The sequence below is a fragment of the Solanum pennellii genome, chromosome 9 (assembly GCF_001406875.1).
Source record: "Solanum pennellii chromosome 9, SPENNV200".
Lineage (NCBI taxonomy): Eukaryota > Viridiplantae > Streptophyta > Magnoliopsida > Solanales > Solanaceae > Solanum > Solanum pennellii.
The window spans coordinates 76,338,297-76,352,470 of NC_028645.1; the positions used below are offsets into that span (position 1 = coordinate 76,338,297).

The 14,174-nt window shown below is 37.6% G+C and overlaps 3 protein-coding genes across 3 annotated transcripts; 2 read left to right on the forward strand and 1 right to left on the reverse strand.

Annotated features, from left to right (window-relative positions):
* The first annotated feature begins 269 nt into the window (after nt 1-269).
* On the forward strand, nt 270-7,996 carry LOC107031360 (protein CHROMATIN REMODELING 8). Its single transcript, XM_015232693.2, has 8 exons — nt 270-552; nt 738-844; nt 1,028-1,579; nt 1,743-2,151; nt 3,574-4,417; nt 4,836-5,445; nt 6,146-6,595; nt 6,968-7,996. Exons 2-8 carry the CDS (start codon nt 752-754, stop codon nt 7,649-7,651), a joined length of 3,642 nt encoding a protein of 1,213 aa, XP_015088179.1. The 5' UTR covers nt 270-552; nt 738-751; the 3' UTR covers nt 7,652-7,996.
* Nucleotides 7,997-8,416: 420 nt separating this feature from the next.
* On the reverse strand, nt 8,417-10,949 carry LOC107029255 (uncharacterized protein At1g03900-like). Its single transcript, XM_015230637.2, has 3 exons — nt 10,365-10,949; nt 9,201-9,485; nt 8,417-8,697 (listed from the first exon to the last, which is right to left on the reverse strand). Exons 1-3 carry the CDS (start codon nt 10,854-10,856, stop codon nt 8,623-8,625), a joined length of 852 nt encoding a protein of 283 aa, XP_015086123.1. The 5' UTR covers nt 10,857-10,949; the 3' UTR covers nt 8,417-8,622.
* A 45-nt stretch (nt 10,950-10,994) lies between these two features.
* LOC107029453 (H/ACA ribonucleoprotein complex subunit 3-like protein) lies at nt 10,995-13,404 on the forward strand. Its single transcript, XM_015230869.2, has 4 exons — nt 10,995-11,108; nt 11,245-11,315; nt 12,891-12,933; nt 13,074-13,404. Exons 2-4 carry the CDS (start codon nt 11,262-11,264, stop codon nt 13,169-13,171), a joined length of 195 nt encoding a protein of 64 aa, XP_015086355.1. The 5' UTR covers nt 10,995-11,108; nt 11,245-11,261; the 3' UTR covers nt 13,172-13,404.
* Nucleotides 13,405-14,174: the final 770 nt, after the last annotated feature.

A 14,174-nucleotide genomic window follows, 5' to 3' on the forward strand; every position in this document is an offset into this window, starting at 1 on the left:
ATTATATTTAAATCAAATAATTAATATACTAATAAATACCAAATCATATACCTTTAAAGTATCGAATAAAATTTAAATTTTCGCTCTTACTATTTCAGATAAATATTGAACACTTGCTTTTCATATAATAAAAATATTTTCCTTCTTTTAAATAAGGGAATTGGCCAAGTAAAGGCATATAAGAAGCCACGTACCCGAATTGGAGAGAATTAAAATGGAGCCCCGAATCCAAGAAACCGAAATGGCGGTCGTCCATCGAAGCACCACACGGTGATATAAAAGGCGCATTGAAAAAGCCCACGATGAAAAAAATGTTTGGCCAAATTAGGGTTCATATTGATTTTTCCTAATTTTGGAACTCTAATTGGTTTCTCTCACAGAAGATCGTATTGAAGTGTTCTGAGTAATCAGGCTTATGATTTCGTTCAATTTCTGGTTTCATTAGGGGTAGATTTAACGGTATTTAAAACATATAGGCTCTATCAGTAATGTGGATCAATCAAACGAGCCGAGGAATTTGTAAAGGGCTGTGATTTCTTCCTTGTTTATTTGGTAAGTGGATTCTCACCAACAATTACCTACTTTAATCGCTAGAAATGAGAAATTTGAAATTTTTATTGATAGTATAAGGAGGACTTGTATGAACATTCCACTTGTATATTTAAATTTTTTGGATATCAGGAATGAGAAACTGAATTGTATTGCTGAAAGAGTTTTTTTCATTGTTTTGACGATAGGAAAAGAAGGAGAAATGGAAGAAGAGGAGGAAGATAAGATTTTACTCAGTAGTTTGGGTGTGACTTCTGCGAATCCTGAAGATATTGAACGCGACGTATTGGACCAGGTTTGTTTATGCATAGGTTGGATTGTGCTTGTCTGTAAAATATTAGGTGATAAGAATGTTGACTAGTTTCATGTGATGCTTTGATGTTCATAATGCAGTTTAGTACTTAAAACTGATTAATTCTTTCTATTTAATTGATTGCCATGCACGAGATGGACTTCAATCTGTTTTATATACTGGCAGGCAACAAGGCACGTTGGGGAGGGTAATGAAGCTACAGGGATTGCTGAAGAAGAGATAGAGGAAAGAAAAGAAGAAAAGGAAGAAGGACATGATAAGAAATTAGATTTGTTTAATAAATTGAGAGCAGTAGAAGTAGAGATAGATGCGATTAAAGATGGCTTTGAACATTTGGAACGCTTTAGAAGAAATGAGGAGGAAGTCCCTGATACTGATGATTGCAGCGAGGCAACGCATACAGAGAATGAGCAAAGGACAATTCAGGCACCTCTGGATGATTCAAACCTTCAACATGCTTTAGCTGATGATCGTCTAAGAAGTCTTCTTGAAACAAAGGCTCAACTCAGGGAAGAACTTTCAATTTTTGCTAATGATACTTCACCTGATGCATTGATAAGAGCTCTTGTTAAGGATCAACCTAAATCTAAAAGAAAGGTGAAAGAAGTTCAGAAATCAAGCAACAAGAAGAGCAAACGGAGGAAGACAGCATCTCTGGTTGATGATGATGATTTTGATGCAGTGTTAGCTGCAGCATCTTCTGGATTTGTTGAAACAGTATGTGGTTTTTACAAACTGTAAATTGAAAAGATTTTGTAAGCTGGAAGCTACATGCGTGTTCTTTTGTCAATAATAAGTTCTTCATTCAACATATATGCATCTCTTATCATATATAAACATATAGAGCTCTCGTGCTAACCTCATATTGTCTGTCTCATAGGAAAGAGATGCACTGGTAAGAAAAGGAATATTAACTCCCTTCCACAAGCTCAAAGGCTTCGAACGTCGGATCGATGGTGCAGAGTCTTCTGGTAGACAAAGTGCTGCAGCTGATACAAACAGTAAGGACGACGACCTTGCTTCCACCAGTATAGCCAAGGCTGTCCAGTCAATCTCACAGGCAGCTCAAGCTCGTCCGAGCACCAAGTTGCTTGATTCTGCATCATTACCAAAACTTGATGCACCAGCACACCCATTTCAAAGACTAAGAAAACCTCTAAAAATTCCTCAATCGTTAGAGATAACTACAGAGAAGAATGGAGAATTTACTAGAAAGAAGAAAAGGCCGTTACCTAGCAAGAAGTGGAGGAAGTTGGCATCTCGTGAGCAAAGGCAGGAAGAAGGATCAGGTATCTTTATACACATGCTTCTATACTATAGACCTAGGACTGGTTAGTAGTAAGGACACAATGCATGATTTTTTGGCATGCATCACGAGCTCAACCTTATCAGTGATTTAAGCATGGTATTTTAGTGGGAGCAGTGTTTTGAGGGGAGAGGGCCATACTCCCTGATAGGTATGGGCAGTCAGTCTGTTCGGTTCAGTTTTAAGATCTTTGATTTTCTAGTTGGTAAAAGTGAAAACTGAAACTGAACTGATATTAGTTGGGTTTGGCTTATTGGTTCAGTTTGGGCCTCATCAGTTGGTGATTTTTTGTTTGGTTGAAGTGCAAGTCTCATTAGATACTAGTTGCTAGGTAGTGGATGGCTAGTTTAGGCCTGCTTTGGTTTATGACAGTTTTACTTAATGTGGATTAGCTGGTCAGCAAATTGATTTAGGGAAAAGAAGGATGATATTCACATTTTAATTGTCACCTCACAGCTTACTATAAAATATCAAATGAAAAAACAAATACAATCAGACGAATAACGTAAAACAAAATAAGTAAAAAAAGATTAAAAAGGCAGTGACTCTTTGAAATCTATCGGAGAAAGAAGAGAGTATCTATTTTGGAGGCTGAATTGCTTCCAACTAACCTGAAAAGCCGAAACCAAAAAACCAAAAAATTTGGTTCGGTTGGGTTTTTGGTTGTATGCCCATCCATACTCCATAAGTTTTGAACCTGGAACACAATTGGGTCACTGATCACAAAATGTGTGTGCCATGTGTTTGTCCGCACACTCTTGTATTGCTAATAATTACAGAACAGATACTTCATCAAAAAAAATAAAAAGAAATTACAGAACAGATTGCTATTTTGTGATATATTCTCCTCCCTTACTGTATAAGTATTTGACTTTTAGCTAATATTCGAGGTGCATTGCAAATTCTTCTCTAGGAATTATATTAGTTTTATGGTTTTCTTTGCTCCTGATATATTTTCCTCCAAACATGAATAGCTTCATAATGCGACTCTGTTGCAGCTGAGCTTTGCCTATCAATGCCAACAGCATGGTATGTTTATTCTAGTGTCAAGATGGGATAGTAAGCTAATATCTGAAATGTATTTTAGAGGGTCTATTGCTAGAACTCGTATCTGTTTCATGTTTTTGACTAACTTTTATTAAGCCTGATGTAGTAGTATCAGTAATGATTCTTAAGCTTGATAGAAACACTAGCTTTTAATGCTCATATGTCAAAATATTAGACTGGTAGTTTGAATCTTTCTGTATTTGGCTATATGGTTCCTCAAACATTTTGGTGTCCAAGCAGAAAGATATTGTTTTTTTTTGGGGGGGGGGGGGTTTGTAAAATTCACACATGAAAATTGTATGGACAAAGATATATATATATAAGGTACTAAAGTTTGTCTGTTTGTCTTCTGCTGAAGATGTCAATACCTCCAGTCATGAGGACAACACAGAGGATACTGAAGATGTAGAATCTTCTTTCGTTGCACTTGAAGGTGGATTCAGAATCCCGGAAACTATCTTTAACAAACTTTTTGACTATCAGAAGGTTGGTGTACAGTGGTTGTGGGAACTTCACTGTCAAAGAGCTGGTGGGATAATTGGAGATGAGATGGGTCTTGGTAAAACCATACAGGTTTTGTCTTTCCTTGGATCACTGCATTTTAGCGAAATGTATAAGCCAAGCATAATCATTTGTCCAGTCACACTTTTGCGGCAATGGAAGAGGGAAGCTAAAACATGGTATCCCAGCTTCCACGTGGAGATATTACATGATTCAGCCCATGATTTATCAAGTAAAAAGAAGCAATCGGATTCTGAAAGTGACTATGAAAGCGAAGATCTGCTCGATAGTGAGACTGAAGGAAAAAAATCTTCCAGGACTTCCAAAAAATGGGATCCCGTTATTGCTCGTGTTGTAAGATCAAATTCTGGGCTATTGATCACCACTTATGAACAACTCCGTCTATTGGGAGAAAAATTACTTGATATCGAATGGGGTTATGCAGTTTTAGATGAAGGACATAGAATTCGGAACCCAAATGCTGAAGTTACTCTTGTATGCAAGCAGCTCCAGACTGTTCACCGTATCATAATGACAGGGGCTCCAATTCAAAACAAGTTGAGTGAACTGTGGTCATTGTTTGATTTCGTTTTTCCTGGAAAGTTAGGAGTTCTACCTGTGTTTGAGGCTGAATTTGCTGTTCCCATATCTGTTGGAGGTTATGCTAATGCAACACCGTTGCAAGTTTCCACAGCTTACAGGTTGGTGTTTTATCCCATAATAGAGCTATGTAGGTTTCTGTAGTTACTTTCTGCTCTTGATTTTTAGCTTTCAAGTCAGCGAAGGGACTATCTATCTATCTATCTATTTTTTTGTATTTGTATTTAATTCTGGATGAACTTATTAAAGATGAGGAAGAAGGAAAGCTATAGTGGTCCAGGACAACCTATTCTCCCTCTTGTGCCGACTTTTCTGAGGACAAAATTGAAGTAAAGGAAGCTAAAAATGGGAATATACTGATCAGAACTTTGGATTGCTTGTAATCCTTTAATTTATTGCTAAACCCTGGCTGATTGGCACATGTTGGACCCTTGAGGGGATCCGAGGTGGTCCTCACAAGGGGATGGGGCGTTGAATTTTGTGGTTAATTTTTTGTGGCTTTACACTGTTGATGTGCAGATGTGCTGTGGTGTTGCGGGATTTAATCATGCCTTACCTCCTCCGGAGGATGAAAGCTGATGTTAATGCTAATCTCCCTAAGAAAGCTGAGCATGTCCTCTTCTGTAGCCTCACTAAAGAGCAGCGATCTGTTTACCGAGCTTTTCTTGCTAGCTCTGAGGTTGAACAGATCTTTGATGGGAGCAGGAACTCTCTGTCTGGAATTGATGTAATGCGTAAAATTTGCAACCATCCCGATCTTCTTGAAAGAGAACACTCCAGTACAGATCCAGATTACGGGAACCCTGAACGCAGCGGAAAAATGAAAGTTGTTGCAGAAGTGCTTAAGGTATGGAAGGAACAGGGGCACCGTGTTCTCCTTTTTTCTCAAACTCAACAGATGCTTGATATTCTTGAGAGATTTCTGGTTACTTGTGAGTACAATTATAGACGAATGGATGGTGTCACTCCTGTAAAGCAGAGGATGGTTTTGATAGATGAATTTAACAATACAGATGATATTTTTATCTTCATCTTGACAACAAAAGTTGGTGGTCTGGGGACAAACTTGACTGGGGCTAATAGAGTTATCATTTTTGACCCAGACTGGAATCCATCAACTGATATGCAGGTACTTCTACTCTTATCCTTTTGTTATTGATTTTCGAATTATGGAGAAAATGAAATTCTTGATCCCTCGACAATAGGCTGTTTTGTGTTGTTGAACTTCAAATATTGCTTCTCATACTTTAGCCCCTTAACTAATGGTGCTTGGAAAATTTCTTACTTTTAAAATTAGATGATTGAATATTAAAAAAAAATGTAAAGGAAACGTTGAGGGATGCAGAAACAAGTTTAAGGTAGCGAACCCGCCCAGATGTTGAGGACACATCTTACAATAAAATTGTGAGAACAGGTTCATATATAAGATAAATCAGTAGAGTGCGGTTTGGGGGGCTGTGGAATTTTTTTTTTTTTTTTTGAATTGGATAAGAAGAGCCTGTCTCTGATTAAAATACAGTAACTTTGAAGGGCAAATTTGGACCCAAATATATTTTTCTCTTTGAAATTTCCTTACAGAGGATAATACTGGTAGCTTGTTGCTTTGTCAGTGTAATTAAACAGTAGTCATATAAATAAAAACAAACAAGTGAAGGCAAATAAGAGGTGGTCTCAGATATTTGTCAAATTAGAAGAGATGAGAGGTTTATTGAGTTCTATTGAACTAGGGTGGACGTACGTAATATTTTTTTTATAAGGTGGGGGTGGATGTCTAAGTAATATAGTGATATTTGCTCAATGTTTTTAATAGCGACCTTATCGTAGGACAGGCCAGGGAGCGTGCTTGGCGTATTGGTCAGAAAAAAGATGTTACTGTGTATAGATTGATTACCCGAGGAACCATTGAGGAGAAGGTGTATCATCGACAGATTTATAAGCACTTTCTTACCAACAAGATATTGAAAAACCCACAGCAAAGAAGATTTTTCAAAGCAAGAGATATGAAGGATCTCTTTACATTAAATGATGATGGAAATGGGGGGTCTACAGAAACATCTAGTATTTTCAGCCAGGTATCTGTAGATGTGAACATTGTTGGGGCTCCAGATAGTCGAGAGAGACTATCTTTTCAAGCACCGGCGGTAAAGGATGATAATTCCAAGATTGGAGAGGCAGACAACTCAGATCCCAAGGGAAAAGCGGGAGATGATAACAACAATGGGGAGTTAGATGAAGAAACAAGTATCCTGCGGGGTCTTTTTGACGCTCATGGGATCCATGTAAGTTCTCTATTTTTTGCTAGTCATTTCTCAGTAGGCTTCGTGTTCCCAGCCACCCCCAGTCCATATGTCACTGTGTGCTGTTGGTGCTCTTGAGATCAAGTTGATCTCTGTGTCTAAATGCTTTAGATCTTTTGCTCTTATCATCTGTCTTCTTTTTGGGTTTGGGGTGGTCTCAGGAAAGGGGAGATTTTATCAATTATCTTTGCTTGTGTTGAACCCAGTTCAGTTCTGTAGAAGGGTAGCTTTTGGATTTAAGAGAAAGATTAAGCGAAGTAACTTCTCTTTCAACGTAATTTGAAGCTTGGTCACCTTTATTTATCAGTGATTTCTTTGTTTTACTTAGCTTATTCATATTTTGTGCTTTACCAGAGTGCGATGAACCATGATGCTATCATGAATGCTCATGATGAAGAAAAGTTGAAGCTAGAAGAGCAGGCATCCCAAGTAGCTCAGAGAGCTGCAGAAGCACTGCGTCAATCAAGAATGCTTCGAAGCCGAGAAAGTGTAGCAGTGCCAACCTGGACTGGCAAATCAGGAGCTGCTGGAGGGCCATCATCTGCTAAAAAGAAATTTGGTTCTACTGTTAATCCTCAACTAACCAGTAAATCATCTGAAGAATCCTTGAATGGCTATGATGCTATTAGGGGAAATGCTTTTCCTGCAGGGGCATCTGCTGGAAAAGCATTGTCTTCAGCCGAGTTATTGGCTAAGATAAGGGGGAACCAAGAGAAAGCTGTTAGTGATGGACTTGTACATCAGTTTGGTACGCCAGCTTCAACCTCCAACAGCAGAGCAGGATCTGTAAGTAATGGGAACCGGAGTGCATCTTCTAGCTCTGTGGTTCAGCCAGAAGTGTTGGTTCGCCAGATTTGTACATTTATACAACAGAGAGGTGGAAAAACCACTTCAGCCAGTATCGTAGATTATTTCAGGGACAGGGTACCATCAAAGGACCTGCCCCTTTTCAAAAATCTATTGAAGGAAATAGCGATTCTTGAGAAAAACCCCAGTGGATCTTTCTGGGTTCTAAAGCCTGAATATCAGGATCAGTAATGCATTCCTAGTTTTGAACATATGATGTATAGCAGTTGGAAAATCTCGAGCGATACAAATTTTCTCAGTTGAAAGTCTGCCATTCCTTTGAGGAGGGTCAAGGTGACTTATTCGTTAGGCTGAGTGACTTTCTTATTAGTTCTCAGCATCTTTGGTCTAGGTTCTATGGGCAGTGTACATAGTTGGATAATTTTCTGCTTCCCGTAAATCATTGATTTTTCTTTGTAGCAGGGATCAGTTGATACTTGGATATTAAGCCGTCCCCAAAAAAGAAAAGATGATCTTTTGCTTGGTCTTACTTAAAGACACTTATACAATACCTGCTCGTTTCATTTGGTTACAGTATGGCACATCCATTAGTCTTATTGTTTTGTCGAAATTCCTTGAATTAGTAAATTCGATACTAGTAAATAGGCAAGAGTTGCAGCAGGTGGAAGACATCGTTTAGTCTCAACCATCTCAATTTGTTTGTTTGTCTTGCTTGCTGTTTGAATAGTCAAATAAAAATTTTATGTCGAAATTTGAAAATTAGTTAGTTTGACCCTCGAATTCACAAATCAAACTAAACTGACTGAGATGGGGGAGTATCCCATCTGAGGGATGGCAAAAACCTTAGGAGCTTTAGAAAAGAACACGACAAAATAAAACATCTCTAATAAATCATATAAGCTAATGGATCAAACCAAGCACTTGAATTCTTAAATAACATGTACTAAATCATGTCACTGCAAGATATCAGTTACTTCAACAAAGCTTCGACAGATGTATGTAATATAAGATATTTTCTTTATTGCATGTAATAAAGAAGCGTCAAGCCAGTACATTAACATATTCCATTGCAATTATATTCCAAAACGCGAGGAAAAAAACTACCATGAAATATCTCTTCCATTTTCTGAATCCCGGTGTATTTTTCTATGGTAATACAACAGCAATCATACATGTCAACCATATTTAACACACAAAAAAAATCAAAACGCTGCCCATCCAGCTGCTGTGGTTTTAGTTTTACTTGATCCAGATCCAGTGGCAGAAGGAAGGCTTCTCTGTAGATGCCAATAAGAATGTTTGCTATTAAAAGACTTGCTCACTTCATCATGAAATGTAGTCATCAAAACAGACAAAATGAATCATAGATGAACAATATAAATCGAAACTGACACCCCACAGAACTATAGGTTAAGATTCTCAAGTTCCAATCAACATGTGATGACACATGATCTTTTGTTCTATAAATAGAGCAACCAGACTGTTCAATAGGTGTCTTCCAACTTGATTGTAAAATCAACACATAGAAGTTATCTTTTAATTCTAACACCTCGATAGCAAAAGATTTGTCATCAATATTTGCAGAAGAATTATTAATTAGAGCAGGAAACAACAGCAAAACCAAGTGACCAAAAGATTTCAAAGGTTTTCTTAGGTAGTTTTGTTGATCAAAGTTACTGTTAGCCTTTACTTCTTGCAAAGGGCTTGGCATTTAAGGTTTAGCAATATGCAAAGAGCTAGCACCTTCATAAGGAAAATTACGAAGGGGATATGAAAATACCTCAATTTGAGAGAGATTTGAAAGTGGATCAGTGGAATGCCTAGCATTTTCCTTTGACCCCTTGAAATCAATACTGGGAGTAGTAGAAGTCTTTCGAGACGTAACTGGATCATTTGGAGGGGGTAGAAGAGGAGACCTGATCTTATTACCTCCACTAGGTGGAGGCGCAAGGGCTGGCATTCTTTTCACAGCTCCTGTTGTTCCAGCCGCCAATCCCACAGCCGAAAGCATGCCTGTCCCACTAGATGGTTTGTTCTTCACATTTATCCGGATTGTTTCACCTTCCTATACACCAAACTACCAAAAGTTATTCCCAATAAAAAATACTAGCAAAGATTGTTATCGAGGACAATCCAATGACGACAACAATTACTAAAAGAGTTGCGTTTGAACAAAAATATCAACACAAACCACGACGTAAACATATTGCTATGCCATATTGGAACAGAGCAGGCAACATTAAGTCTGAATAAGAAGATGAAGGAACTGGAGAAATGAAGGGCATAACAAGAAACCAAATCAGGGAAACAAATCATCGGGCAGGAATCCACATAACATCATAGTTTTCCTTGCATCAGTACTTACAGCTAAAAAAGAAACAAAACACCCAATCAGATGAACACGATTGCTTGATAATCAAACAAGCCAGGTAATTTTATGCTCACAGACACTAGGAAAGCAAAAGGTGTAGTCATTGTAAAAGAATCTCCAAAGCTCTAGAGATATTTGAAGCTATTAGATTTGCGAAATAAGTCTCATCCTTTCTTTTGCCTGTTCCATAAGCACGTGCTTGAATTAGTCCGATATTAGCTTCAATTCCTATCTATCTTGATCACTAAATCCAGCTCTCATTATATAATCGAAACATAATGAATTACCCCTCGCAGATATTCCTTGTTCGTTATCAAATAAACAGTTATTAACAAACTTCAGCCGCGGGTCTATCAGAATTCAGAAACATCCTCTCTATCTCTTCTAGACCTCACTCGTGCGATTACACAGGGTTATTGTGGTTATTCAGAAACTTCCTATGGGAGTAAAAAATGTAGTTATTGTAGGCTGATCTATCATTCGGGAGTATCCAGTAACAAATAGCAGTGCAATCATTTACTTCTAAATTATCCTCTCTAAGCAACTGTAAAAGAAATTTCGAAAATCGAATACCTTCAATCGGTGATTGACAGCAGGATGAATATCAATGTGATTATCATCACCAGCTTCACCATCTCCAACTTCCTTCTCATGCTCTCTCTTGACATACTTCTCATGATCAGATAACGCCACATTGAAATCAAATGCTTCATTCCTTTCGTTAAACCCTAGTCCAATGAACGCATGTTTCCCTCTCCCATCCTCGATCTTCAACACGAAGTACCTCGACGAATCCAACACCGATTCCACCGAGCTCTCTCTCTGTCCCGGTGGCACAAAACACGCCGCGAACAGCTCAGCTGAGTTCGGATCCTCCAGTCGGATCTCACAACGTTCCTTACAGGATACAACCCGGAGCCGACCCGTCCAGATCTTATCGGATTGTAGCCATTCACCACACTTGTAACCACCGCTCGTCGGACGCGGCGGGATTTTGAAAACAGACACCTCACGCACCACAAGGAGCGTGTGCTCAAACGATTCTTCATCCTCCTCGAACGACATTGTCTTTGAAGCTACGCTAACAATGGAAGATCAAAGAAAAATTCAGTCTTTCAGCTTTTTCGGAGTGAAGAAGAAAGGTGACATTGGTAGGCGAGACGTGTTGGACTCTGTTAATTTACTATTTTGTCCTCATTATATTTTCATTATTCCTTTTATGTCCCTATCTTTTTCCGCGTTTTTCTTTATAAGGATGGAACCCTAATAACTGTTCAGTATCAATCCATTAAAAATATCCAGCCGGAAGTTGCTCAGGTACTCAAAGATTCAATCTTTTTTGTTCAATTTCAATTGGGTGTTTTGTGTTTTTTCATTTTGATTGTCTCTGTTTGTGTTCTGTTTTGTTGTTTAACGCTGAGTTTTTTCTGGTTTTTGGGTGTATTGTAAACAGGTGAAATATTAGAGAAGATGTATCTCCAGTTTTACATCAATGAGAATGGTGACAAAGTTTACACCACTAAGGTATATCTCTTCAGCAAATCGTGTATTGTTTATTTAGGAAGTATGCAGCTTTTTCTCTTACTCATGTATAATAGGAACCCTAAACCCTTTCCCTTCGGTGTGGCTCAGATAGTTTGGCTTGGGACCTCCATATGTACCAAACTCCTTGCCTGAGACAGCAGGGGTGTTTGGCTTTCTAGGTCGAACTCGTTGTACGAGCCTAGTGTGGTTTACCCATAATGGTCTTAAGTTCAAGCACGAAACTCCTTGCCAGAGACAGCAGGGGTGCTTTGGCTTTCTTGGGTCGAACTCAGGGTTACCCATAGAGCGGGGTTTACCCTGTGCGGTTTCCCTTGTCATACAAAAATTATATAGCAAGGGAACCCTTTTTTTGTTTTGTATTGAACCTGAAAATGAGAGCTTAAGTGTTTTATGGACAAAAGGAAATCTCTTCTGTACTTTAATCTTTTAATTATATGTAGAAGACAATGGCACATCATTCATATAGTAGTATAACGGGTTTATCTGAGATGCAGTTATTGGTTTATACCCTTTTTCTGTTTAATTATCAGGGTTAAATGATATATCTGCATTTTTGCAATTGCCCTTAGTGTAACTAGCGCTCTATAACACACTTGTAGAGAAACCAAGATATTAGGAAGAGTCACACACTTAAGAGAAACCGAGAGCTTTTGGTTTTAGGATCTCAATTGATGGTTAGGCACTTGGGCTAAGACTTAATGGGGCACATCGGGGAACTATTAGATAACACTAACTTTTTAGGCTTTCTACTACTAGAAGGTTTGACTGTCATTTTTATTTTCGTGTTGGTTATAAGACTTCTGTCCTTAAAGTTGCTATGTCCTTAGCCATAACAGTGGGCTGTGTTAAGTAAGTTACGTCATTCATAAGCTAAATCTTAGATGAGTGAAGTTATTAGGCAGCTTGCCTGTAATAATAGTACTTAATAGAATTCTGCATATGCCTGGGACAAGTATTTGAGTCTGAGTTTTGTTGTCTACTAACAAGTTTAGCTAGAGATGAGATGCCCTTGAGTGGAACACTGCTTTCAGGTGTACATAATAGAACAAGTATTGCCTGAATATCGCCATACTTTTTTCAACCTGAAAAGATGAAACATTTGAGGCTAGTTCCTGAATTTTATTATTCAAATGGGTATTCAGTCTGAAGTGGCCTTCTTAGTTGGGTGGTGTCCTCCTACACAAGTCTATTTTTTTTTTTAGATTTTGGTTTGGGTGAATAGGGGTGACAAGGAGATTTGCTTGACAACATTTTCAGTGTCTAACCCATAGCATATATTTTTCTTTTGAAACTGCTAACCAATAGCACATATTGAGAGAATCAACTCTCATATATTCACGAGTTTTATCAACAAGCTGGAAATTGTCATTAGTAATGAAAGATCCTGACTCAACTTGGCTGTTATTATATTCTTTTTTGACCTGCTGTTGCTCTTTAAACCCCAAATAGTATCTTCGCTTTCTTGAGTGTTGCATATATATTTAAAGATGAGTTTTGCTTGTACTTCTTAAACATGGATTGAGGCCTGACTTGTTTTACTTTTTATAAATGTAGAAAGAGTCACCACTGGGTTTGGCCACACAATCTGCTCACCCAGGTAATCTAGTCCTCTTCATCTATTGTATCTATGCTGGCTTTGAGAGTACAAAAAGTGATGTGTTTTGTAACTTCTAACTCATACTTTAACATGCCTGTTTCTTGCTGTTATTGATCTTTCCTGGCGTCTGTTTTTTGCAGCCCGCTTTTCACCTGATGATAAATTTTCAAGGCAAAGAGTGCTTCTGAAGAAGCGTTTTGGTTTGCTTCCTACCCAAAAACCAGCTCAAAAGTACTAGCCATTTATGTTCTCCAGTATTGCTTTCTACTCGTAGTTATTAAGGCGTCTTTGTCTAGCCGGTGTTGATGTGAATCAATAAGTTATGTATTGTAACTCAGATTGCATGTCAACAATTCAAACCCGCATCTAGTATTGATGTTCTTTTTGGTTTATTTGACTTGATGGCGGATGTATGTCATTTAATTGTTTTCGTATATTTAAAAGGAGGCAAAAGGTGCTTCGAATTTTATATATACAGATAGTCATATGTTAACAGAATGAATGGAAAAAACATTAGTAGAGTTATTGTAATGATGTCTAATACACAACATAAATTATGAATAAAATGAATATACATATGGAGAGTTACATGTATCCTCGGGAAGAGTTGAAAGACATCACTGTGAAGGAAGACAAATGGGAATTGAGAAGAGATTGTCGTCTGGATTGGCTTAAAAGTTGGTTAATTCATCGTAACTTATAAATGACCACTTTCATGTTTACGCGCTTGTTACAAAATTATAAATAAAAAGATAATTTTATTAATTCATTTTACAACCAATTGTGGATAATATAGAAAAACATCATGCTTCTTGATTGAATTAATGAGGTTCGTTCCCCAAATCATTTATATAACATTAAAAATCGAACTTCCTAAATGAACGTAATTGTCATACAATGTCTTTTTTTAATGGAAAGAAGACAAAATCACAGATCAAGAGACATAAAAGAAGAAGAAAAAAAGGATTTTAAGTCGATGTAGATGAAAAAATTGTCTATATAACAAGCATTATAAATGAGATAAATGCAAATCCTCATGATTTTATGCTAGTTAACTAAGGTAGCTTCCTTTCAATTATTTGTGAGAATGTTAACTTATTTAGAGTTTTTGTCTATATCGATCGTTACCTAACTTGTAAAATCAAATTCCTTCTTTGTATAGCTTAAGTTTCATAAAAAAAAAACACGTTTTTTCAAAGGAAGTCCGTATATTGAATTAGATATTTGAAATTAAAACTTCA